Here is a 27,909-nt window from a genome sequence, read left to right on the forward strand (position 1 = left end):
AGTTTGTTTGGACTCCCTGTCACCCTCTCATTTTCCCTTTTTCCTCAGCTTGTTTGTTTCTGTGAATTTCTCAGATCCTACTGGTACTTTCATGAAAATAACACCTTTTTAAAGGATTTAGAAATGATTATTTAGAAGTAAGTGTTGAACAAACTATGCTCCCAATGGGGTGACATTTGTTAACCCCTGACCTGAATATAATTAAAAGCAAATCTTCACTGTCAAACTGTTTACCCATTTTACTTGAGTAAAGTGTAGGTGACATGCTAGGTTTGTGTCTCTGAGTTACTTCCAATGTACTACATTCGTGCCCTACTACACTTATGAATAGACTCTATTTGAACACATTCTTCTAGTAAAGGTGTACTAAAGCAGGTGTTTCAGAACTTCCATGCAGTATTTGAACTTTGTAAAGAAAACACTGTCATTCCTGCAAGCTAGTGTAATACTAGGGAAAACATAATAATTTATGAAATATTGATAGGAATTAAGGGAGGAAAAAATACTTGCATTTTAAAGATAGTCACTGTTGAAGATTTGAGTGTTTAGAAGCATATGGTAACCTGAAGTGAATCTGAAGCTTCTGTGTGGGAATATGTATGGTGGCCAGATAGCCTGCATTTTTCAGGATGACACTTTTCCTTTAGTGCAACATGTTGTTATATCATGCTTGGTTTAGAATTCAGGGATTGCATTCAGCTTAGAATCTAATAGACTTTTGGAAAATGTATTTCGTGTACTCACCTATAGTGATGCAGAAACCATGAGTAGGTGGGCAAGATGGCTCCCTCCTCAGTAATTTACAATGGAAGTTACACCTCTGTGTTTAATTTCAATTAAGATTTTTGAGCTCTGCCTTACCATTCAAGTAGATCATCTTTTCATTTCATTTTTTATTTTTTTTTGTTTTGAGTCAGAGTCTCACTCTGTCGCCCAGGCTGGAATACAGTCACACGCTCATAGCCACTGCAGCCTCTACCTGTTTGGCTCAGGCGATTCTTCTACTTCAGTCTTCTGAGTAGCTACAGGCTTGTGCCACCATGCCCAGCTAATTTTTTGATTTATTTTAGAGATGAGGTCTCACCATGTTGCCCAGGCTGATCTTAAATCCATAGGCTCAGGTAATCTCATTTCCACCTCCCAAAGTGCTGGGATTACAGATGTAAGCCACTATTCTCAGCTTCATTTCATTTTAAAAAAATCCTGTCTACCATGTTCTGACTGTAGAACGTTTCGTGTACCTGTTTAGGTACACAGATCACCTGATTTCAGTGGAACTTGTTTTTCTTGGAATGCTTCATGTCAAAATTGTTTCCAACAGCACTGAGTGAGGCCATCTTCCTAGCCTGACTCCTCTCATGACATGCCTTTGGTTGTAGCCTACAGTTAAGATTTACAATCTGAAATGCCACCCGAGGCACTGGAGACATTAGTATACACTCAGTATTGCCACATTCAAATTTGGTGAACTAAATATTTGTTTCCATTGAGTAAATAAGAATATAGAGCTATCCCAGACAGTCTAATCTCCTCTTCCACCGAGTTGCAATTTAGGAGAGTCAGCTTCAACCCTACAACTCAGAAATCCACTGGGGCAGGCCAAGGTACAACAAATAGTAAGATCTTCTCTGGGTCCTGGACCCCCAGTAGTGCATGATGAGGAAATTACTTCCTGAGCTTTTCATTACCATTTTCCATTTAAGATTTCCCAGCATAAGTAAACCTGAAGAGTTGAGGTCCTACCTAACTAGGCACATAGATATAGGGAAGAAGTGCTTTGAGAGAAGCAGGTTTACTGTTACTTGGAGGGACAGATAAATACCAAGTGATAGATACTGGTTTATGACACATCTCTTCCTCAGTATACTTTCTTAGAAAATAGAAAGGATACGGTAGAATAGAAAGGCTCCCTAGAATACTTTTACTATGGTTGGGCAGTGTTTTGAAGGGGTTTTTGTATGATTCATTAACCAATCCCCTGCCATGATCCTTTAGACTATGACTAAATGGTATTTATTTATAGCAGAAACTTAACTCTTAAAACTAGAGTTAGGGTAACATGCTTTTATCTCGATGCCTGCATACAGTCCATTAAAATGACCGTAGAACTCAGGTCTTCAAGGACACAGAAAATGAGAGAAGTTGTCCTCAAGATGTCAACAAAATTTGAAATTTGGAAAGCAGATAGGCTTGTTAACTGTTTTAGCACCCCCAGAAAAAGCTGAAACTCAAGTGCCTGTAGATGTGGGATCCGAGGAGAGAAGCAAACTGATTTGCCTCATAGGAAAGGCCCAGGAATTGGGGATACTGGCTACATCTGAGGCAGCTGGTCAAAACAGGAGGATCCCTTTAAGCCCCTGCAACTATTAACTGAACCCTCTACATATGACTTCCCTTGCTCTTTGGAGTCAAGTGACCCTTTCCTCATCATTTTCTACCCCTCCTCTCTGAAGAGTTTAACCCAGAAGCTCTGGACTTAAAAAATCAGCCTCAGTTGAGGCCTACAGTGAAATCCCCACATGAAAATAGAAGGATTAAGTGAAAAGTATAAACATTTCACCACAGGGAGTCTCTTCCTTTTCTCCTTCCTCAAGCACTTGTTCTCAGTTACTTGTAAAAGAGAAGGCATGGTGTCCAGTCAAAAGGAAATGTAATCGCAGAGAGGGAGGAGGAGTTCCCAGCATGGTGGTAAAGGGAAGCCCTGGGACAACAGCTGTGCAGGAGACAGAAACCAGTCAGGTGAGAGTAGAGTGGGAGGGGAGAGGATGCCAAGAGTCATGTTTCCAACCATGTCTCTGATGGAATGCCTGTTGGAGGGTGTGGAGTTGAATTAAAGATACAACCATAGAAAGCTAGGTCAACAACAATAAGTGATGATTAACTCCGGGGGAAACAAAAGGCTTACAAAAAAGGAAATATAGTGTAGTGCACTGCCTAGCTCAGTCGTGAATTATGTCTATATAGTCATAATAATGCAAGTACTGAAAATGGATGAACCTCCAAATGGTGATGGTGATATAATTTTTTTTAAAAGGATGCGGAAGGAGAAGGAGAGTGTGGGGTGGAGTGAGTGAGAGAGAGAGAGAGAGAGAGAGAGAGAGAGAGAGAGAGAGAGAGAGAGAGTGTGTGTATGTGTGTATGTGTGTGTGTGTGTGATAAGAGAACTAAATGAATGTTCCCTTTCCAGAGTTCCACAGTTGAAAATCCATAGTTCATACTGAAAATAGAAAAACCAAAAAGGAGTTGGGCAGCAAGATTAGAGGTGAAGTTAAGGGATTATTATTTTCATTATGTACCCAGGGTCAGACACAGTGGTTCACATCTATGTCCTCAGCACTTTGGGAGCCTGAGGCAGAAAGATCATTTGAGACCAGGAGTTAGAGACCAATCTGGACAATATAGTGAGACCCCATCTCTACAAAAAATTTTAAAAATTAACCTAGCATGGTGGCACGTGACTTGTAGTCTTAGCTACACAAGAGGATGGTTTGAGCTCAGGAGTTAGAGGTTACAGTGAGCTGTGATCACGCCACTGCACTCCAGCCTGAGTGAGACAGCAAGGCCCTGTTTATTTGTTTTTTAAGTTGTGCTTCAGTATGTACCTTTTAGTAGTTTTGATTATGTAAATAATATACACGTAGTACTTTGAGAACACTTTTTAAAAGAATAGAAAGGAAAATAGCATATATAGGTCTGTAGGAGACTTGAATAATGTCCATTGACTAGGAATGGTTTATTTACCCTTAATTAACTTTGAGTTTCAACAAATAATAGATAATAATGGCTTCTTTTTTAAAAAGGAAAATATTGCATCTTTTCTAAGACTTTATACTTTCACATTATTTAACTAGACTATGTTCTGTTGTTAGTTGCTATCAGAGTTTTCAGTCTGTAATGGAATGCTAGTGAAAGATCGTTTGTTTCTTGAGAAACAGTTTTTTATTCTGAACGTCTCCATACTACTTATTTTTATGGAGCAATAGTGATAGTAGCTAGTGTATTGTTTTTTAATAAACTTATTGATTTTAGCAAAATGAAAAACTGACAATTCTTTATCCTTCCTCAAAACTTCTTTTGAAATTTTTCCTGTTTATGAAATTTAAAAGCCGGCTATCTACTGGATTAGGTTATTTAATTTGGCTATATTGATTGTTTTAAATAAAATCTGCTTCCATTTGGTTTGTCTTCACTGCTTTGTCTAATGCATGGAAATGACAGGGAACAAATTCCAGGTCTGGTGTTCTCGCTAAATGTCACCGTCCCCCAGGGATTGTTTTTTACAAGCCATTTATTAAGAAGGACTCTGCTTGTTTCCCAGCAAACTTTTTTTTTTTTAACTGTGTATGTTAACTTCATATCTATAGTCATTAACTATAATCGATCATTTTTTCTCAGGTATTTAAAAAATACTACATGTAATTTACAAAGTCATTTGAAATGTATGTTCTTTATAGTCCTTATGTTCTTTAGTTATGAAGTATTCTTCATTATGGAACATACCTGCCACTTCCCAACAATTAAGGCTTAACAGCAAGGGGGATCTAACAACAGATTATAACAAGTACAATCTAGAATCTTCTTTGAAAATGTTGGCTGAATTCATGTTTTTCATCAGCATGGCTTAACTGTTTCAAATCTATGTAAGTTTTTGATAAATAAGTAAATTACAGTTTCAGAGGATCAGGGTATGAGAGTTGAAAACGAAATCAGGAAATGGCTATGAACACAATACAGAGAATAGTTCCATATACTGAAGAATACTTAAATAGTTAATCTTCAACTCATTTTATAAGGAAGAAGGTGATTCACTAAGACTGTAAGTACATACACTCCAAACTATCAGGCTTTAAGGACTTCTGTATTAAGTCATATCCACATAATGTTTTGGACACTTGTTTTTAATGTTGACACTGGATTGAAGAAAGACAAGGGTGCTTTTATAATATATGTTACTGTCTTTCCAAATATATTTCAATGAGTTCAGTGAGAATACCTCTTCTATCTGGGATACATATCCTCTTCCAGGGAGGATTTAGACAATCATGGCAAGTCCATTTTGGGAAGGATATGAAGAAAGTATAAAATAGTGAGTGAAAATATGGGTCTGTAGTCAGATAGTTATATATTTGACTTGTTACTGGTGTTACTGGTTTAGGTTTGCCAGATTTAGTAAATGAAAATACAGAACACATAGGGAAATGTTAATTTTAGGTAACAAAAAAATTTTAGGTATAAATATGTCTCTTGTAAAATTTGGGAACATATTTATGCTAAAAAGTTATTCATTTTTTATCTGAAGTTAATAGTTAACTGGGCATCCTGCATTTGATCTGGTAACCTTCAACCCACACCAAGCAATAATCTGTCTAACTTCCAGGTTCTAGATCAGCAAAGTAGAGTAATCATACTTACTTCCTAGGTTGCAGAGTCAGGTTTGAATCCAAGTCTACTGTTTTCTAGTCCATTGTTCTTTTTTCCTGCATTTGCTGCCTCCCATCATAATTGTGTTATGTAGCTTTATTATCACTGAGATCTTTGTCTTCTCAACAAATGAAACTCTTACTGTGGTCAAGACAATGTAGGGATTGAAGGGAGACAGAAGACCTGATGACATTTGCAAGGAGTATAAAATCTAGTGTCATCTCTATTTTTAGTTGAAGTAATGTGTCATGATATGGTAAATATTCAAATAGTACAGAAGATTATTCAAAGAAAATTCTCTCTCCCACCCCATTCCCCCAATTGCTCTCTCCAGAGACCGTCATTGTTACTAGTGTTTTTAAATGTTCTATTCATGGCCAAATACACACATACATTTTTTCCCACAAAATGGAAATGTCCCACATGCACTGTTTTGCTTCTGATTTTTTTCCTTTAACAGTAGGTCTTCCTCTAAGCCTAAATGGCTTAAATATTGATGGTTAACAATATTTTTCTGATGCTGCTGTTGAAACTGTTTGTCTTACCCAATTTTTAATTTGTGCTTAAGGTGTATGGAAACAGTCTACCCTCATTCCATAATTTAGGAGGCTAGGTTGATACACCCCGAAATCACCACTGCCTGCCATAACCCCAGTCAACTCACCTCATCTCATCTAGGTGCCACCAACCTTGCTGCTGTTTCCCTGGCTCTCTTCCAATCCTTCCTTCTTACAGAAGCCAGGGTAACCTTTAAAAACCTGAATTATAGCAGGCCACACTCCTGCTTAAAATCTTCCAGTGGTTGCCTAACGTGCACAGAATAGCCCCCAACTGATTTCTGGTTAAAAAGTCCTCCATCACCTGCTTACCTGCTTGTCCTTATGGCACACCAGGCCCTGGGCCACCGTACTTCAGCCACACCAGCCCCACTTCGGTTTCTCACACTTAACTCGCTCAGTTATGTGGAAGAGCTGCTCACCTCTGTTTCCCTTCATCTCTTGAGTCTGTTCCTAGTTATCCATGTCATACCTTTCCTTGCAGAGAGGCATTCTCTGACCATCTAAAGCTACTCTGAGTCACTTCTTTTTAATCACCTAATAATAATTATCTGGTAGCGTACCAGAAATGACAGAATTATCATCATCTGTTTTTGGTTTTCTCATTGTTGTCTGGTTTCACCCCACTAAAATCAAAGTTCTACGACTGTGTTGTTTACCACTGGATTCTCAATGCCCGTGTTAATATCTATTAAATAGTAACTGTTTGACTATACCAGTGAATGAATGGTTTTAAGAGAATATTCATGTATATTGTTACAAGTGTTAACAACAGTATAATGATGGTCATACCTTCATTTTACAAACATGAATTACAGTCATCTAGTAATTTATACTAGACCATATCAATAGTTTCACTATTACAGTAGCCCCTCCTTATCCACAGTTTCATTTACCCATTGTTTTACTTAACTGTAGTTAACGGTGGTCCAAAAATATTACATGGAAAATTCCAAAAATAAACATTTAGTAAGTGTTAAATCACAGACCATTCTAAGTAACTTGATGAAATCACACGCCATCTAGCTGCATCCCACCAGGGCATGAATCCTAACTGTGTCCAGCATCTCCTTACTATGGACACTCACTATGGACTGTCTACTAGTCACTTAGTAGCCCTTTCAGTTATTACATTGACTGTCAAGGGATTGCCCCAATGTGCACAATGGCCCCAGAGTATAAGAGTAGTGATACTGGCATTGTTATAATTGTTCTATTTTATTATTGTTGTTAATTTCTTTCTGTGCCTAATTTATAAATTTCACCATAGGTGTGTAGGTATGGGAAAAACATGGACTATGTAGAGTTTGGTAATATCTGTGTCTTCAGGCTCCACTGGGGGTCTTGAACGTATCCCTCAAGGATTAGAGGGGATTACTATAAAAAGCTACGTTCTAATTAGCGGATAGTAATTATTAAAAATTTCCCTTGATATATCAGCTTATGTTACAACAAAGTAATTTTTGTGGTCATAGACAATAGAGTCATACAATAAAGATGAATTAAGCAAGGTATGTCATGTAGGCAATTGGAACACACAGATTATAATGATTCAATGGCACATTGAAGGAGAATTTGAACTATTGACCATCGATTCAAGTCCACTGTGATCATAAGTTTTTTTAGCTGTGAACTTAGGATCATTGATTATTTTGAAATCAACTAATAGTAAGTCCTGAGCTGATAGAACAAAGTAAAAAAGGCTAAGAAACATAATAATATGGATAGCATTGTTTGCTTTTAACTTCACTAACTCTGATTTCTAGTAAGTTTTTTCAACAACAACAAAACATCAGAGTTGCAAAATTTATCACTGATAATCTGTTTATAGTAATACAACATGTGACATGTGTATATATGTATGCATGTGTGTGTGGTGTTCGTATTGTGTCATGATTAGGACAGTTAAAAGCATAGACTTTGGCATAGAATAGACTTGTCTTTAGATCCCCAGCTCTGCTGTGTGACTTTTGGCAGGCTATTTAACCTTTTAAGCATTAAATATGTCATTTTAAAGTGGGAACAACATTTTAAAGCGGGAATAATAATTCTTCTCTTAATACAGTTGCTGTGAGAGTTCAGCAAGTTTAAATGAAAGTGAAGCTCTTAGCACAGTGTCTCACATAGTACAACCTCGTTGGAAAGTTCAGTTATTTTATTTTTTATTTTTTATTTTTTTGGAGTTGGAGTCTCACTCTGTCGCCCAGACTGGAGTGCAGTGGCCGCTCCCGGCCACCGCAGCCTCGAACTGCTGGGCTCCAGCGATCCTTCCGCCTCAGCCTTCCAAGTAGCCGGAATTACAGGCACGCGCTACCATGCCCAGCTGATTTTTTGATTTATTGTAGAGATGAGGTCTCGCTGCCCAGGCGGGTCTCGAACCCGCGGGCTCAGGCAATCCACTCACCTCAACCTCCCAAAGGCGCGGGATTACAGGCTGAGCCACTGAGCCCAGCTATTTTCAATGAAATATCATCTGTTGTGAAATGGCTAGAACATCTTCACAAAATCAGAAATATTACCAGACGAAACATCTATTCAGAAGTTTAAATCTGTAAATCATAAGCCAGAAATTTTGCTATGTCTGTTCAGTGATTCTTACTGTTTCCTCCCTACAGTTTTCTAATCACGTCATTCTAATCAGAGTTTCAAAACTGGTGTCCTTTTTGACGATAGATCTGTTTGCCTGATTCATAGTAGTTTTCATGGCTCTTTGCATTGCCACACTTGAAAGTTTGCCAGCCTTGAGTAATTTATGCTTCTAACTACTTCTCAAAAATAATAAGAACTAGCAGGAGTGCAACTGCATTCCCACCTGGTTGAAATCAGGCCACTGCTGAGTATTAGCTTTCCCTCTACATGAGGCTTTCTCCGAATCCCTGGAGTTTCTCCCTGCCTTTTCTGACTCATTTATGTTACCTGCAGACAAACTTGGTCTGTTTTTTGGTGTTAAACCGGCATTTGGACTTGATGTTGTAACAGAGTCATTATGAGATATTTACAGTTTTAACAAGGGGAAAAATTATTTATACAGGTAGACCTTGGAGATATTGTGGGCTTGGTTCTAGACCACTACAGTAAAGCAAGTCATACAATTTTTTTGGTTTTCCAGTGCATATGAAAGTTATTTTATATCATGCTGTATTCCATCAAGCATGCAATAGCATTGTGTCTAAAAAAAAAAAAAAAGAATGTACATATGTTAATTTAAAAATACGTTTTGCTGAAAAGGCTAATGATCAGTGACTTGTAATCGTTTTGCTGATGAAAGATCTTGCCTCAGTGTTGATGGCTGCTGACAACAGGGTAGTGGTTACTGAAGGTTGGGGTGGCTGTGGCAATTTTTGAAATAAGGCAACTATGAAGACTGCCACATTCATAGACTTCCTTTCATGAAAGATTTCTCTGTGGCGTATGATGCTACTTGATAGCATTTTACCCTTACCAGAACTTCTTTCAAAAATGCTGTTAATCTTCTCAGTGCTGCCACTATTTTATCAGCTATGTATGTGTAGTATTCTAAATCTTTGTTGTTGTTGTTATTTCTACAATATTCTTGGGACCTTCATCAGAAGTAGATTCCAAAAGAAGCAGTCTTCATCCATTCCAGTTTTACTGTGAGATGTCAGCAATTTAGTCACAACTTTAGGCTCCACCTCTAATTCTAGTTCTCTACTTCTCTTGCTGTTTATACCACACCTGCAGTGACTTCCTCCACTAAAGTCTTGATACCCTCAAAATCGTCCATAAAAGTTGAAATTAATCTCTTCCAAACTCCTGTTTATATTAATAGTTCCACCTTCCCTGAATCACAAATGTTTTGAAAAACATCTAGAATGTGAATCCTTTCTGGACAGTTTTCAATTTACTTTGTGCACATCCATCAGAGGAATCACTGTATATGACAGTTATAGCCTTAGAAATTTATTTCTTACATAATAAGACTTGGAAATAGAAATTACTTCTTGATCCATGAGCTGCAGAATGGATAATGTATTAGCAGGCATGAAAACAACATTCATGTTTTACATCCCCTCAGAGCTCTTAGGTAATCAGATACACTGTCAATAAGCAGTAATGTTTTGAAAGAAATCTTTTTTTCTGAGCAGTAGATCTCAATAGTGGGCTTAAGATATTCAGTAAACCAGGCTGTCATCAGATGTGCTGTTATCTGGGCTTAATGGTTCCATTTATAGAGCACAACCAGAGTAGATTTAACATAATTCTTAAGGGCCCTAGGATTTTGGAATGGTCATTGTGCATTGTCTTCACTTAAAGTCACCAGCTACATTAGCCCCTAACAAGAGAGTCAGCCTTACAAGATTCAAAAGCTTTGAAGCCAGACATTGACTTCTCTCTAACTGTGAAAGTCCTAGATAGCATCTTCTCTCAATAGAAAGCTATTCTATCTACCCTGAAACTCTGTTTGGTGTAGCCACATTCATCAGTGAGCTTAACTAGATCTTCTGGAGAACTTGCTGCAGCTTCTCTGTCAGCCCTTGCTATTTCACCTTATATTATACTTTTATGTTATGGAGACGACTTCTTTCCTTAAAAACTTCATGAAGCAACCTCAAACTTTCCTTCTGCAGATTTCTCGCCTTTCTCAGCATTCACAATTGTAGAGAGTTAGGGTCTTGCTTTGGATTAGGCTTTGGTTTTAAGGGAGTTTTAAGGCTGTTTTTATCTTCTGTCCAGACCACTCTAACTTTCACCATTTCAGTAAAAAGGCTGTTCTGCTTTCTTTTCATTCATGTGTTCACCAGAGTAACACTTTTAATTTTTTCAAGAACTTTCCCTTTTTCTCAACTTGGTTAATAGTTGGGCATAAGAGGCCCAGTCTTCAACATGCCTTCCTTACTAAGCTTAATTATTTCTAGTTTTTGATTTAAAGTGAGAGGTGTTCTACTCTTGAACACTTAGAGGTCATTTCAGGGTTGTTGATTGTCCAGATTTCAGTATTTCAGTAGTTTTGTGTCTCAGGGAATAAGGAGGCCCGAAGTGCAGGAGAGAGATGAGGATTAAGTTTGCCGTCGTATTTGGGCGTGGTTCATCTCACTCCAAAACCAATGACAATAGTAACATCAAAGAGCACTGGGCACGGATCACCACAACAGATAAAATAATAATGAAAAAGTTTGAAATATTGTAAGAATCACCAGAAGGTGACACAGAGACACAAAGTGGGCATGAGCTGATGGAAAAGTGGTAGCTGTAGACTTGCTTGACCCAGGGTTCCACGAGCCTTCAATTTGTAAAGCACGTAGTACATATGAAGCTGAATAAATTGAAGTACAATAAAACGAGGTGTGCCTGTACTTAAAACTTTTCCTCTACAAATAATTTAGTGACAATCTCAGTGTTTAATGTTTTATTTACATTTGTATGAATAGTGTTATTCATAATAGCATATTTAAGGTACTTTTCCCTAAGACAACACAGTAGCTAGTCCAATGGAAGGTAATCTCAAGGTGAAGAAAAAGTAGTAGAAATGTGCTCCTTATGAATGCATCTTATTCATTAAATTCACCCCCAATATAAATGAATGAATGAATGAATGCATACATACATGGGAAAAGTTTGGAGTATTGTGTTAGTATGAATGATAATTAGCCGTTAACATTTTTAATTTACTCTCAGGTTTTATTTCATGGTCCTCCGGAGGGGCTTGCGATGTCCCTTGGCAAATGTGTTTATTTAGTATTAGCTCTGGCTGCATTTTTTTTTCCTTCCGTAATAATGAAGGAATGGTGGATCAGACTATTTTAGCACAGGAAGGTGCCTTTGACTAGAGGTAATCGGAGAAGTTCCAGTACCCCCTCTCAGAGAGCATTTCTCTCTGGCTGTCTTGTACTTGATCTTCGTCTGTTTGTGCTTGCTCATGTGCAATTTTGAAATAAGCATTCATTAATTTATAAGAGCCATGCTTAGGATTTTCGAGAAGGTAGTGAAGTTACTAATCAATAGCCATGGCAGAATTATTTAGTTGGGGGGACACAGGAAAAGGGAGCAGGGACTAGAGAAAGAACTAGTTTGGGGGTTTGGTCAGGTGACAGCTAAGGTTTTCTTCGAGTAGAAATGTAGAATGGTAGGTATGGAAGAGGGCCAAGAATGCTAACTTTATGCAGCCCTCTCATATTACCGAAGAAGAAAATGAGGACCAGGTAAGTTAAGTGATTTGACTTAAATGAGCAAGTTAGTGACATTCAAGTGTTCCACCCACCTCCTTCAAATTCTTCGCCTCTAAGGTTGTTCTCTCTTCTAATTAAATTTTTCTCTCAAAAAATATCTGTATAACATAATGTCACATATTAGATACTGTATGTGTCTTGCACATGGCAAGTATGAAGTTAAAATTAGTTAATTTCATTAGCTATTTCTCTACTAGGTAAAGTTCAGTCAGGGTTAGTAGCATATTTTGTATTTCTTATATAAGAAGCCCTAAAGGCAGAATGAATTCTTCTGCATCTAGCATAATGCCTCCTCAGCCTCTAGAATGTGCTCAGAAATGTTATCACATGATGAATTATACATATTAATTATACTTTAGTTTCCCTTTCAATAAGATAAGGGTTTTAAAATTAATTTTCAAGCATTCATTATGAATTTGTGTTCGTACATCCGTTCATGGTTAGATGTTTTTGCAATTGTGACTGGGTCTATAAGTGCACCACATAAGTTAATTGTCCGGGATATAGATTTTGGCTGTTTGCATGTTAATTACATCCAAAATATGCATGTAGAAGTGAAGAAACAAACCAAATTCAAACATGTTCTGTCACCCCAAGTGAGAGCGAGATAAATGTTGACAGGGTTGCTTGTGAATATATATTCTTTAATGTAGTGCTCCTTAAACTTGGGAGCATGAAAACTGTCCAGTGGGTACGGGAGAACGCAGTTTAAAGGGTTTCAGTTTCCAGAAACTTGACTTTCATGCGTGCTCCACCCTAAAATGAATCTACCTGGGAATTCACTGGTGGTCATGGCTTCAGGCTGTTTCTCCTTTTTCACCTCTGCTTGATAATTACCTTCTGCCACTTAAAAAAAAAAAGAAGAAGAAGAAAAGAAGAAGAAAGGCTAACCGTCACTCATAACCTTATTTGGTACATTGCACAGCCATAAAGACCTCCAGGGGTAGAAAGGAGGCAAACACAGAGTCAATTTCAAATACTGGTTTTGGAGAAGCTTCCTCTAGTGAGGGATAATGTGGTTTTTCAATGTTGTTTCAAGGCATAGAGAAGATAATAAAAGTTGAAGACCATTGCAGGGCATTTTGAATTTTTCTAACCATTTTGACATTGATCTGATAACGGGTCTTACCATTAATTTTTAACCAATGTCTTTTTCAAACATGTTCTTTCTCTGATAACACTGCCAGAGTGGTGCATATTTAATTCTATACTTAAAAGTCTGCTTGATCTGAGCCAGCATAGCATTTGAAAAAAGTATTCATGGCATGGCCAGCATCGTAATTCTTTCTGAGTACAAATTCCACTGTGGTCACTGTCGGTTTCACTGAAAGCAGAAGCTATGTTATCCTCAATACTTTTCATAATGATTTGAGGACAACAGAGAAACAAAAATTAATTGAAGTTTAGAGATGATTAAACTAAAAAACATGAATTCCATCAGCTGTGCAAAATGTGTTGGAGAGAGAGAGACTTGTGGTTATACAATGCATGGTAATATAGGAAAGCTTCAGAGAGCCATGTGTGGGCTGCAGTGACGGTGCTAAGCCTTGAATAAAATTGCATTTTATCATCTCTGAGAAGCAATCATAAGTGAGGAACAAAGACTTAAAAGTAGATTTAGACCAGAATACCTTTACCTCTGTAATTTAAGCAGTTTACTTTGCTTTCTCATTCTTAAAAATGGGTATCTTCAGATTTGAAGAATCAGTCTGTCCTGCTTAGTGTTAGTGGAGGTATATGATCGTTATCTAGTTCCTGGATTAGGTTGCAGACATTTCAGTTAGAGAAAAGATTGGTGAACTCCTAAAGTAGTGTTTTTTAACTGAGACTTCGTATCAGAGTCACATGTGGAGCATTTAGAAAATTATTCAAATAATGTAGGTTCCTCATCCAGGGAGCTGATTCAGGAAATCTGGGATAATCAGTATTTTTTAAAATCCCTTGGCTAACTCTGGTGTGTAGCATCATATCCTCAGATAAGACCACTATGGTAAAAGCCTGTTTTGCCTAGGAACTGACCCTGGAAATATTTCTGAAAGTCAACCTGTGGGTTATATGATCATTCTTTGTTCAGATATATGCCTTTCACTTAGACTCTGGTGTATCCATCTTCTAGGACTGCCAAAACAAAGTACCATAAACTTGGTGTCTTAAAAACAACAGAAATTATCTTGTAATTTTGGAGGCCAGAATTCTGAAATCAAGGTGTCAACAGCGCTGTACATCCTCTGGAGGATCTAAGGGAGGATCTGTTCCTTGTCTCTTCTAACCTCTGGTGGTTGCCAGCATTCCCTGGCTTGTGTCTGTGTCACTCCAGTCTCTGTGTTCCTCTTCATGTCGCTTTCTCTTCTTTCTTAATTCTCCTTCTGCCTTCTTCTATAAAGGCACTTGTGCTTGCTTTTAAAGCCACCCACATGCTCTCCCCATCCCAAGTTTTTTAACTTAATCACATCTTTAAAGCTTTTGCCATATAAGGTAACATTCACAGGTTCCAGAGACTAGGACCTGGACATCTTTTGGGGGTCCATTATTCAGCTTTCCACAGCAGCAGGTTATTACCTCACTGAATGTGTTCATGTGGGCTGCTGGGGCCCATTAAGGTCAATGTGATAACATTCTCCACTTATCTTCAACTACCACTTTGTGGCCACAGGAAGGGCAGCCTTCTGTGACAGTGGTTACCCACAAACGCTGCCCCCTCTTGGCACTAGGCCAGATAGCCCGCACGTAGGTAGAGATAAGTTATTTTTCTGAGCCATGTCTTGCACCTCCAATTGTAGCCATTCTCATGGCAAGTACTTTTGGTCCTATGTGGACTGAGTGTAGTAGCATCAGGGCATTCAGCCTGTCATCCTCACCAACAAATGCACTTCAAGCATGTGTCCTAGCAACAGGGGCTCTTGTTTAAAGCTCATAGTTTAAGAATACAATATGACCTGCATTATTTGAACGTATTCTAAAAGTGGCATAAACCTTGTTTCCTTTTCACATAGGCCCTGACTTAGGCCAGGCCTATATGATGCTGTGAGATTTGGTCGTGGGAGGAGAGAATGTAGTTCGTTAACCTAAAGAGAAGTGTTGCTTCTGAGTCAATATTTGTGAAGAAAGCTATGGGATCTTAGGAGAAGTTAATTAGCGTGGGTCTTCATTTTCCCCATCTGTGTAAGGAAGCCTTTGTTTCATGGTCTCTAAGTCCCCATTTGGCTCTGAAATTATATTCTGTTAACTCATCCTACCATCAGAAAGGAGAAAATAATAGGTGCCAGTGCAGATATATTTTAGAAGAACAGCAAGAAGAGGCTCATGAATGAAGGCCCTGCTGAGGTTTTTGTTGATTAATATTCAGTGACATTAATTTGTGCTATTGTTTAAGTTTCCCTAGTAGTGTTGAATTAATCATATATGAATTAGGGAGGCTGTGAAGCTAAGAAGATTATGCCAGTGGCTAGGTCAGCACTACCCCCTTGTTGATAGCTCCCCCAGTCCTCTTGACTTCAGAGATAGGCTGAGTCATAGCACCTCATTTCCTAGCCACACTGATTAGTCCAGAGGGAGCACAGGTAAGCTAAACCACACCTGGGACTTTCATATTGGAGCTGGGAGAAAGAACTGTTTGCTTTTGTCTTGTTGAGAAACACAAGGTGCGAATAGGTGTTGCTTGTTGAAGACAAGTGTGCAAAGACAAGTGCGTATAGCCGCTGTTTCTTGTGCAGTAGAGGAACAAGGATGGAAATGTTTGGGGTGGAAAGCAAAGGAGAGTTGAGAGGAGAAAAGGGGGAGTATTACGTTTCTGCATCCCTGAGGCCAGCTCCATTTTATGATGTAGCTATATTAACTATTAGGTCACCCTCACCCTTAAGCGTAGTTAGAGTTTAGTTATTTGACATTTGAAAGTAAAAGGAATCTTAACTAATACATGGCATATGAGTGTGGAGAAGTCAAAGTAGGATCGATAAAGAGTGATACGTATCTATTTTCAGGTGCAACAGAAAGACAGTGGAACAAAGCGGGTAAACATTTTAGCAAGACTAGTGATAGACCATGGAGTCTAGGCTGCACAGGAAAGGAAGTGATGACTGTTGGGCTGAAGATCAAGAGGAGTCAAGGGAATTCAGTTCTTAACTAAGCTAAGTATATTAAAAAATAGGAAGTTGTAATGAGGGTATATAGGTGTTGGATGCATTTGCAAATACATCCTATTTAAGAAAAATAATGAATCATCATAAAGTGCTACAAAGAATCAGGAAAATTCCTTTGTAATTTTGCAATTGAAAAAGATAGGCATGCCATTCACCCTTTAGGTTTGGCATGCTATAAGAAGAAGCCTATTTTATATTATATACCCAGGGAGAGAACTTGGCTTACAGTATGGCAAGTCTGTGCTGTTTGACAAGACACCTTATAATAATTATTGTCATGAGATATCTGACTGATTGAGCAGCAAGAATTTTTAAAGTTAGAACCCATTTCTCTTTAAGTAAAATATTCTTAAGGTCAGAAATATTTGAAAAATTTTGTTCTAGGGTGGAATTGAGTACAGTAGAAAAAATTTTGATGTTTAGGCATGTTCGATGTCACTTTTATGAAAAGATTTTTTAGAAATCTTTGCCACATTGTGAATTACTCTGGGTAATATTGAGTACAATCGTAGTATATAAAGAACCTTTAGTGATCTGTCTCTTTTCATTTGTAGTTTCTCATCCCACTATTACATGTGGGTTCAAAATGGCTCATACAAGTAATAGAATCCATTTAAAAGGCATTTATCCAGCAAGAATCTCCTGAGACTTCAGTTAGAGTTCTACTCTCTTTGTACATCTGTAAGTGCTCAGCTTCATGAGGCATTAGCTATATCCTAGGTTGTAGATTCTCAGTACATTTGAGTTTTTCAAAAAGCATTTCCAATTCATAGCATGATCTTTGTGATTTTATCGACTTTAATATTGAGCATTTCTGTGTTTGAGGACACATGCTTTACTTTGTCCTGCTAAAGATGAAATGTGTCCTGGTTTTTATTAGCTATTGTAATTTTACAATAGTTAAATTAATATAGTCAAACTGGAGAACTGTCAAGACACTGGCTAACGATTCATGTACTAAATCTTAAATAATGTAAAATCTGTAACTTAAATACATGTGTACTGACTTAGTCGACAAGTGAATTCACTGTTGGTGTAGAGCCTTTGTTTACACACATGTAAACACTTAGAGTAGACATGTTAAAAAGGCAGAGGACAGAAATATGAGACAGTTCTCCCTGAGTCTGCTGTGCTGCTTGGGCACCTTTCTGAACCTGGCTTTCCTCATTTGAAAGATGAATAGTTGGATGGTGTATCTGATACCCCATTTCCTATCTCAAAGGAAATTAAGTTTTGCTAAGCCTTCAAACTCTGACTGAGTCCTTCTTTGAGGAAAAGTGTTTCGGCATCATCATGATGTTACTTTGCATATGGTTGTTCTTTTGTTCAGTATAATTTTGTTGTTTGCAGTTTTATTTCTTAAAAATTGATCTGTGTTTTCTTTATAACATTTATTCAGAGTTTAAAAGCAAAGCCAGGCGTGATGGTGCATGCCTGCAGTCCAAGCTACTCAGCAGGCTAAGGCAGGAGGATCACTTAAGCCTCAGGGTTCAAGGCTATAGACACTGTGGTTGCACTTGTGTATAACCACTGCATTCCAGCCTAGGCAATATAGTAAGACTCCATCTCTTTAAAAAAAATTTAAAAGTAGAGATGTGCAGTAACGTTTTCCTGGATGGTTGTTACAGTGGAATAAGTTGATTACAAGGACCTTATATGTAATGCTAGAACTGGGAGAATCAGGGAGGAAGTCTTATGCTGACTTAACTCTATCGTTGTTACCAAAGTTCTAAAGAAACTCTCAGTTCCCTCCACCACCACCGCATATACACACCAATGTAATTTTCATTTAACTGTAAAGCAGAATTACAGTGTTATTGTTACAGTAAAAACTGCTTAAGTGATTGGTATAGAAACTCTAAAACATTCTAACATGTTTTTCCATATCTGGCTTCAGTCCCCTTACCATATATCTTAACTAAGTTGTTATGAAAACAGTTATATTCATTCAATTAATGAAAAAGGAATGAGTATTCCAGCATCCAAATGAAAGAAACTATAAGACCATATTTTGAATAGGAGAAATAGAGTATATAGTCTAATTTTAATCATATCCTAATGTCTTATTGTGGTGAATTGTAGTACAATACTGTGTATCTTATTTATAAAAGACATTTTTTACTTTGTGAAAGTCTCTTTGTTTCCTAAAACACTGCTTACCCTGTGCTCATTTGCTTCACCTGTATCCTCACCTTTCCAGAGCCAACATGGTGACTGACAAGGGGCTTTGGGCCCATCCTGTTATGGTCAGGTTATGAAGGACTTGCTTGGCCACTTGCTGAATTCATAATGTGGAACAGAATGAAAAGAATAATTTGATCTTATTTTCTCTCTTTACAGGCTCTGTACAACTCAATCAAGAATGAGAAGCTTGAATGGGCAGTGTAAGTATGCTGGGTGTCAGCCTTTTAATAATGAACTACTCACTTTTTTCCTACTGTCTTTGTGCCTTGGAGGTGATCTTAGAGAAGGATTAAATATGCATTGACAGTTCTCATTTTACACCAGTGTCTTACCTACTTTGTCTAAAACCCAGAGTATCCTGTGTGTTTTTTTTCTTGGTACCCAGTATGCTTCTTTTCTACCTTTAATCTGATCTCTCTGCCTATAGCAATTAATGTATCTAAAAAAAAAATTCTAAAAATCTGGTGATAAATTACAAATATTCCAAAATCTAATACTAATGGATTGGGTACAATCCACTTATTTTAATTGTCTCCTTGATATCATTATAGATCATGGTTTTCTAGTTCTATTTCCTATGACACTAATCTTAGTAGGACATTGATAGATATTAAGCACAAAAAGAAAAAAATGGTTCTGTGGATAGATAGCCTTGAGAAATGATAAATGAAAGAAAGCTGTTTTTTTATGAACTGTAGGAGTTCTAGGAGCTTATACAATACCATTGTATGTTGTCAGTCTTTAAGAGAAAAGTAGAGTTTACTGAATCTCTTTGACAGTACAATGTAGTGTTTTAAGGTACATATTTTAGAAAATACTACTACAGAAAAATTATACCTAATTCTGTGTAGACCAACAATACCATTTATGTTCAATTTTCACTAATCAATACAGCAGTCAAAAATAATTTTTAAAAAATTGTTAGGGAAGAATCTTTACTACATATTTAATCAAGTTATCAAGGAATTACTTCAAAATGTATTTTTTGTAATTACAACTTCATATGAATTTTATTTTTGGTTCTTATCAAGCAATATTAGTACAGAAAGCATACATAAAAATTTCTTTTTACCACATGGCCTAACATAGCACTCTGCAATGAACTCAGGTTTACAGGATCATAACTTGGAAGGTAAATTTTGTTCTTCAATACACACATTGAGGGAACATGGTTTAGCAGTTGACTACATCTTACATGTAATATACTGGAATTCATTTTTTAAATCTCAGTATCACTTGAATTATTTCTACTAACTGAAGGGTCATATGGTACTTTTATAAGTTAGGGAGTCAAAGGTTAAAACTTTAATATTTCCATGTATATGTAATGGCTTATATGTCTGTATGTACATACATGATGAGACTCATTTAAAGACAGCATACCATCTCAAGGAAAACTTCTTAACATTATTAAGAATACATCATCTAAAATCCATGGGGTAATTTAGCTCTCATGAATGAAAGTGGGTTTCCTAGAAAAGTTTTGTGAATGATATGTGTAGAATCTTGCTGAAATGTCAAAGGGATATCCTGACTTAAGCAGAATATGCGTTCTGAGGAAATTAATTAAAATGAAATAGTTATAGTCACACTGGGGGAGAGAATATTTTGAAGATCTTTTATGATGTTATTTTACGAAGCAAATAAATGCCCTCTTGAGGATCTGTTTTGAATCTAGATTTTTTAAATTATGTTGAATTTGTTACAGCAGACTTTATATATTTCTATGTCGTTGGAATCTCAGGCAAGAAACCTTTATTTTAGATCTTATTTAAGGATGGAGGGGTGGGAGTCTACTCAAGAACTGAATTCTCATGTGGTCTTCTTGTGAAGTCAGCAGAGTGTCTTGTTTAGAAACTCAGATTTTAGAGTCAGGTAGGTTTTAATTTGAATTCCAGCTCACGTACGTACTAGCTACGTCACTGGTGGGTTAGCCTCTAAGCCTCAGTTTCCTCTTGCATAAGATGTAGCAATTCTTGAGTCTCATGTAACCCTCAGGATGGCATTGTGAAATGTTCTAAAACATTAAACATAAAGCAAGTTATTCTTCAATTGATGCCTGGTGCTATGGCTTTAATAGCCCTAAATTCTATGTTTTGTCTTGTTTTTATCTCATTCATATGCTTATACATTTACATATACTACATTCTTCTACTTTCTCAAGAATTAGAATAAGGCACTATAGTAGTTTGTCATTATCATTAGCTTTCTTCACCTATAAAATGCAGGAATTAGATGAAATGATCACCAGTATCTTTTCCCATCCTAATATTCTGTAAATTTCTGAATATTACTATATATCAGTGTTTCTTAAACTGATTTCCTATGGAAGAAGTACTGCTATATCTAGCAGATATAAAACCAAACCAAACCAAAAAAAAGAACTTGGGGTCAAATGAGTCCTGGAATGAATTCTAAGTTAACCAAAGTTAAACAGATTTATCTGCTGCTGGCCTGTTTAGTCATTAACAATCTGTACATTTTTAAATTTCTGTAGGAGAGAGACAAAGGGCCAGTAATCAAACTTTTTAAATCACCGAGCCTTATTCTGATCAAAAAGCACCTTTTAACACCTATTAAAACTAGTGTTCTTTAGAACACACTTCAGAGAACACTGCAGTCTATCAATTAATGTGATCCTTTGGGTTAAGAACTAAGCATTTTCATTGGTAAGCATGTATGTGTGTGGATATAATTATATACAACATTGTGTTCATCCAATTCTCCTTGTACCACTCTAACCACATTTTCCCGGACTCATTTTCCTCCTGTTATTAATGTTAATGCTTTCCTAAGATCAACACTTTGGCTTGTCTTCTTTCAGTACAGTCTCTTTCTCAGAAAGCTCATTCTTTTTTTTTTTTTTTTTTTTTTTTGAGTTGGAGTCTCACTGTGTCGCCCAGACTGGAGTGCAGTGGCTGCTCATTCTTAAAACTTCACCTGCCATCTCTGTAAAAACTCTTCATACACACACACACACACACCCCTCTATCCTCTTTCCCATGTACCTATGCAACATTTACATTTTCCTGCAGAAAGTTTCTACGGGCATTTAGCACTCAGCATCTGTCTCCAAACTTTGTCATATGTTCTCCATTTCAACTAGTAACACCAGTATGTCTGGCTTACCTGGGTTTCGTTAGCCTCTACATCAACCCCTCCAGTGTCACCACTTTACTACTGCAGAAATGGCTCTAAACAGTCATTCCCCTTCCTCTCCATTCCTGCTGATGCCATCGTTTTTTTTCCCCCTAGACATTTGTATGGTTTGCTTCCTAACAAAGTTATCTCCAGTGTCTTTCCTCTACTTTAACCTATATGAAGCTTTCCTCTGCTGTAAAACTTCAGTTAGGCCCTGCACATTCTGCCAGTAATCAGTTTTATTCTTAGTCTTGTCTCCACATAGCCCCCGTTTCAGTGAGGCTGCCACTGGGTATAACTCTCTTTGCCTGTCCCGGGGCTTCCTGCCCTTTTGCAAGTAGTCGTATGGTGGCCTCTCCTTGGAAACTGTGTCCCCCACATCTTTTTGTGTTCAAAGCCCACCACCATTTACAGCCCAACTCATATCACAACAATTCCTTGGTCTTTCCTGATCTTGTCACCCCGAAATAATCTCAGCCCTTAAATCCCATTTTTCATTATCTGGTGACACCCTCCGTTTCTACTTCCCATTAGAGCTGTGTGTAATAATGTACCATTAGATTGTAAGCTCTTTAAGGAAATGTTACATATCTGGATTTGTCCGTCTCTTTCCTCCTTTGCTGAACATCATACTTCTATGTAATGGAGGTTCCATAAAAAGCTGCAAAAAGAATGTAAGTAATAGTTCAAGGAGCTGCATTTCTTAAAAAATAAGCCTACAGTTGTGTAGCATAGACAATAATAACAGAAAAGATGCCGCTGCTGCAAAATTTGTAGGACAATGTATACCATACTTACATGGGAGGTATTTTTATGTTGATTTTAGGGCCTTAGAGGAAATTAAATCAAATGACAGAATGTTGGAATGTTATACACGAAGGGACCTTGGAGGTTTCTAATGCATTGGTTTTCTGACTGGGTTCCATAGAGCCCCAGGTTTCTCAGGGCCTCCCTGGTGGAATGAGTGAGGGGAAAGGAGAGTTGGTGGGGACCAGTTCTGCCTCCCACAAGCATCATGCCTATTTCAGCTGACCAAAGCAGCCCCCCTTCTATCTTTTCATGAATGTACAGGTATATTTAGAGTTCCATTTGAATTTCTTTTTTTAAGACATTGCAAAATTTTTTTGAAAATTGCTAATTAATCCAGTGCTCTCTCGTACATAAGGAAAATGGGGTCAAGAAGCATTCATCAACGGGTCAAAGTCACACAGTGAGTATAGTGGCAAAAGCCAGGATTTGTTTCCTGCATGTTGCCTGACTTCTCTGTAGTCTCACAGTCTTATGCAGTCTTTGGAGAACAAGGATCATGTCTGAATGTTTCTATGCCAACTTTTGAGAGAATTAAGAGAATTTTATATCAATGTGTTAGTCTCATTAAATGTTCATAAAATTACTACTGTTTTTCCCCAAGCAGGTTAGGTAGCAAGGATCATTTATTCATCTAGTCCACGTCCTTTTTTTTTTTTTTTTGAGGCAGGGAATTACTCTGTTACCCAGGCTAAAATGCTGTGGTGTGATCATACCTCAGTGAAACTTCTAACTCATGGTTTCAAGAGATTTTTCCCACCTCAGCCTCCCAAGTAGGTAGCTGAGACTGCAGGTGCACAAAATTTTTGTGGAGATAGGGTCTCTCTGTGTTGCCCAGGCTGGTCTTGAATTCCTGGGCTCAAGCAGTCCTTCTACCTTGACCTCCCAAAGTGCTGGGATTATAGGCATGAGCCATTGTACCTGGCCTATTCCACAGTCTTTAAGCAGCTTCTTTGGTGTCTGGCCCAGTGCTGTGCCCGAAATACAGATATGAATAAGACACAAGTCTGTGCCTAATGAGAGCACAATATGGGAGTAAAGAGAGGAAGAAATTTACAAAGATGAAAATATAAAAATTTTAGTGAAGAGTACAGTGTGTCAAACTGACTTATGGGAGGTCTCAGCTACCTCATAAAGGACAATTATTATTTTTCTTTCCAAGTTCCTTTGCTTGATTGTTTATTATTAATAAGCATCTATTTGTTGAGTTATTTGTACTGTGCAGTCTTCTGGGAATTTGGGAAGAACAAAAGTGTATAAGGAATTAAGGCATTTTTCTTGACCTTAAGAAAATTAACAGTCTAATTAATAAATAAACAAAACAAGGTGTAATTATGATCTCTGATTGTGATGAGGTAAGTTGAAGTGGATATGAAAGTTTATAACTTATATTAGAGTTGTGTAAAATCTATCTTCATGAGAAGCTTCAGCAAATATAACATTTAGCAAAAATGGAAAAATAATAATAAACACTATTTTTCTTTAGGAAAATTAATGGTCCTCTCTTCTTACCTTTTGACTTCCATTTTTATTGCTTTATTGTATACCAATACTTCCAAATTGCAAGAAACCTCCCTAACCTGATTTCAAAAAGAAAAAAAATTAAAATTAAAAATAGATATGCATGTATCCAGCCTCACTTTAATTAAGATGTAGTGAAACCAGTATTAAATAATGAATGGCTGGGATTCTCCTGCACTGTTGTTCCCTCAGTGTTTGGGTCACAGTTTTACTTATTTTTGTGTGCATTTGTCCTGTTTAACTTCTGAATAAGCATTTTACAACCTTGCATGGTAGAATTATCTTTGCTATTTTAGGTTGCCTTACAACTCATTTTATAACAAGAGCAGTTTAAAACTTTTGTTATCTTTGCTAATAAGTTAAACTATTTCCTGTCTGCCCTCACATATTACACCATTCTAGTTAATCGGGTGGGGTGGTAGCATATCAACATCTTTCTGTTCTTCTAGTAATATGTTATAATAGCGCTGAGCTTTCAAAAGTGTTTAAATACCTACAGTTCGTAGTTTGGCTTCTTGATCATTTCTTTGTTGTGAATTTTAATCATGACTGGTTCTCTTTAGGAAATCAATCCTGCCTGTTTATTGGCTGATTTGCTGAAATTAGGAAGTAGAGAAAACTTTCCAAAGATTTCCACCTCCTTCTTTACCGTTATATTTAACACAGCATATGAATGTGCAAGTATGTGCATGTGTGAGTGTGTGTCTATTACTGGGGAATGATAGAGGCAATGGGAGAGCTATGACTTGTTCTTTTATGTGAGCACTTTAATTCTTTCTTCAATCCAAGACTCTGAATCTGAAATTGGTAGCTACATTTAAAGTCTCTTTGCTTTGTGCTTTCTAAAAGAATTCTTTTTCCAAGAAAAGAGCCCTTCTAGAGGTCTTTTACTTTCATTATTTGATACCCTTTTCATATTTTGCTTAACTCAGTATCGATGCTAATTTCATTTTCGGTAGTAATATATGTTAATTATGGCCGTCTCAAAAGGACAAATAGTTTTATTTTCACCTGAGAGTTTTTCTATTAATTTACATGATTCAGTTGTACCACCTTCTCCATTTGAAGTAATTTGTTGCCTTTTATTTAAATTTATCATATTTTTCTTGCTGTAATTCTCCCTAATTTTTTAATTTAGTAACAATAGAATCATCTATGAAGAAATTTTGAAATTCCTTGTGTAAGCTTTTTGGATTTGAATTTGTATCCTAAAGAAAAGCATGCTTCATAGTCTCATTTAAACTATTTTTAACCCTGAGGGAAAATTATTTTATTTTCATGAAAAAGATAACTCATAGTAATTCCTTTTTTCATAATGAGTTATTATGTTAAATAACTTTGTTCTCTTAATGCACTAGTAAGCCTAAATATATAAAATTGTTCATCAGAGTAGTGTTTTTTAATAGTAGCTAAATGAAGGAAAACTTTCATGCTCAAACAAGTTATTTGGGGTCAAGACATTTATGTGGGTACTTTGAAACAAAAGTAACTCTCATTTTAATTTTCAAAATAGCCATCTATGAGTTGGTAATCCTGATGAGAAAAATAAGACAAAGAGAAGTTACTATAAGTTGGCAATGGTTGTAGATACAGCAGATATTCTAAATAGTAAACAAAAATCCAATTTGAATGTGTGAGGAGAAAGGAGGTCAAGCAGTAGAAGTCATAGATAGAGAGAACTCTATGGAAAAACTGACAAAATTCTTTGTATGAGATTGTAAAGGAAGAGTAAAACTCAGTTCTTCATTTGGGGTGCTCATACCCCAAATGAAAGTATTCAACATACTTTCTAGTTACACACTGATAGAGAGAACTCATTATGGAAAAACTGACAAAATTCTTTGTATGAGATTGTAAAGGAAGAATAAAACTCAGTTCTTCGTTTGGGGTGCTCATACCCCAAATGAAAGTATTCAACATACTTTCTAGTTACACATTGCACCACTTTAAAATACTAGATAAAACTGAACATTTGCAATGTCATTGTTATTGATTGAATTGTACTCACATGGCAGGTATTACATTATCCTGGACTCTTGATAAACTAATAATAATTCTAATGTTAATATTAGCATCACAAACTTAGAAGACAGTCTGTATGAAAAATAACTAAGTTAAATGTATTCATATAATGGTTATGCAAAGAATATTATTGGTTTGATTGTTTTATATATATATATATATAGAGAGAGAGAGAGAGAGAGAGAGAGAGAAGATGCATTGAATATAAACAAAGAAAAAGAAATGCCATAGTTACAGAAAACTGACCATTAACTTGAAGGAAATATTGAGCTAAAGAATTGATATCACTTAAAAGTTTGTTAGCAATTACCAGCATTTTTTGCAATAAAGTATTTTTTAAAATTAAAACAAATGGGTTAACTAAAGTTATATTAAACCATGAACCAATCTCCTGGATTCTGGTGTTTAAAGGAAGAAAATGATCAGTGGTTACAATTAAGGAAAGCTCTTGCTGTGATTTCAGTGTGTTCCCCAAAGTTCATGTCCTGGAAACTTAATGCCCAATTCAACGGTGTTGGAAGATGGGGCCTAATAAGAGGTGATAAGGTCACAGAGGCTCTGCCCTCATAAATGCTGAATTTAATGTTGTTATTTTGGAATTGAATTCCTTTAGTTGTAGAAATGAGTTAAACTTCCTCTCGTTCTCTTGGACTTCCTTGTACCTGCTACTTTTCACCATGGAGTGACACAGCAAAAAGGCCCTCACCAGATGTGGGCCCCTGGACTTTGGTCTTCCAGTTTCCAGTACTGTAAGAAATAAATCTCTGTTGGTTATAAACTACCCTGCTTGTGGAATTCTGTTATAGCAACACAAAATGGACTAGGACAGAAAATTGGTACCAAGAAGTGGGGTTGTTGCTGTAACAATAACCTAAAAATGTGGAAGGGGCTTTGGAACTGGGTTATGCATAGAGGCTGGAATAGTGCTGAAGTGAGTGCTAGAGAAAGCATAGATTGCCATAAATGGAGCATTAAGGACAATTTGCTGAGGGCTCAGAAGACAATGTAGGGAAACATCTGGGAACTTTTAGACATTACTTAGGTGGCCATGATCAGAATGTTAGTAGAAATATGGACAGCAAAGGCCATTTTGTTGAGATCTCAGATGGAAATGAGGAATAAGCCATTGGAAACTAGTAAAGGCAGTTCTAATGTTATAAAGTCACAAAGAACTTGACTGACTATGCCCAAGAGCATTATGGAAGACAGAATTCATGAGCAATGATTTAAGATATCTGGTGCAAGAAATTTCTAAGCAAAATATTGAAGGTGCTGCGTGGCTACTTTTAATCGCATATAGTAAGATATGAGAGAAATGACTTAAAGATGAGATTTATAATTAAAGGAGAAGCAGAAAGAAAAGATTTTGGAAAATTTTCAGCCTGACCTTGTAAAGAAAAAAGAAACATGTTTGGGAAGGCAAACTAAGAGTGTGGTCAAGCAACCATTTGCTAAGGATATTAGTATGGATTCAAGGGATCATCAAAGAGTGGGAGAGTGTCTCCAAAGACATTTCAGAGATCTTCGAGGTTGCCCCTTCTGTCACAGACCTGGAGTGCCAGGAGGGAACAGTGGTTTCAGGGGATGAGCCCAGAGTGCCCTCCACTGGATAACTGCCCAGAGCCGCTTCAGGTCTCCTTCCCACATACTGGCACAGTGTTGCTCAGCTACCCCAGCTGTGGCTTAAGCAGCCTTATGTATAACTCAGCCCTCTGTTCGGGAAGGTACAGGTCATAAGTCTTGATGGTGTCTATATGATGATAATTCTGCAGGCACACAGATTGTAGGGGCATGGCTTTATTTACCTAGATTTCTTTTTTTTTTTTTGAGTTGGAGTCTCACTCTGTCGCCCAGACTGGAGTGCAGTGGCCGCTCCCGGCCACCACAGCCTCGACCTGCTGGGCTCCGGCGATCCTTCCGCCTCTGCTT

At 37.1% G+C, this 27,909-nt stretch overlaps 1 protein-coding gene across 1 annotated transcript in view; it reads left to right on the forward strand.

Moving 5' to 3' along the window:
* Positions 1–27,909, forward strand: part of LOC103262333 (PH and SEC7 domain-containing protein 3) — a 268,506-nt gene that overhangs the window by 125,847 nt on the left and 114,750 nt on the right. Inside the window, exon 7 of the mRNA XM_008059950.2 lies at positions 18,646–18,689. Within this exon, the coding sequence (XP_008058141.1) occupies positions 18,646–18,689 (44 nt within the window). The remainder of the gene's footprint in view (positions 1–18,645; positions 18,690–27,909) is intronic.

Source organism: Carlito syrichta, unplaced genomic scaffold (assembly GCF_000164805.1).
Source record: "Carlito syrichta isolate Samal-C Ts95f unplaced genomic scaffold, Tarsius_syrichta-2.0.1 Scaffold304454, whole genome shotgun sequence".
Taxonomy (NCBI): Eukaryota; Metazoa; Chordata; class Mammalia; order Primates; family Tarsiidae; genus Carlito; species Carlito syrichta.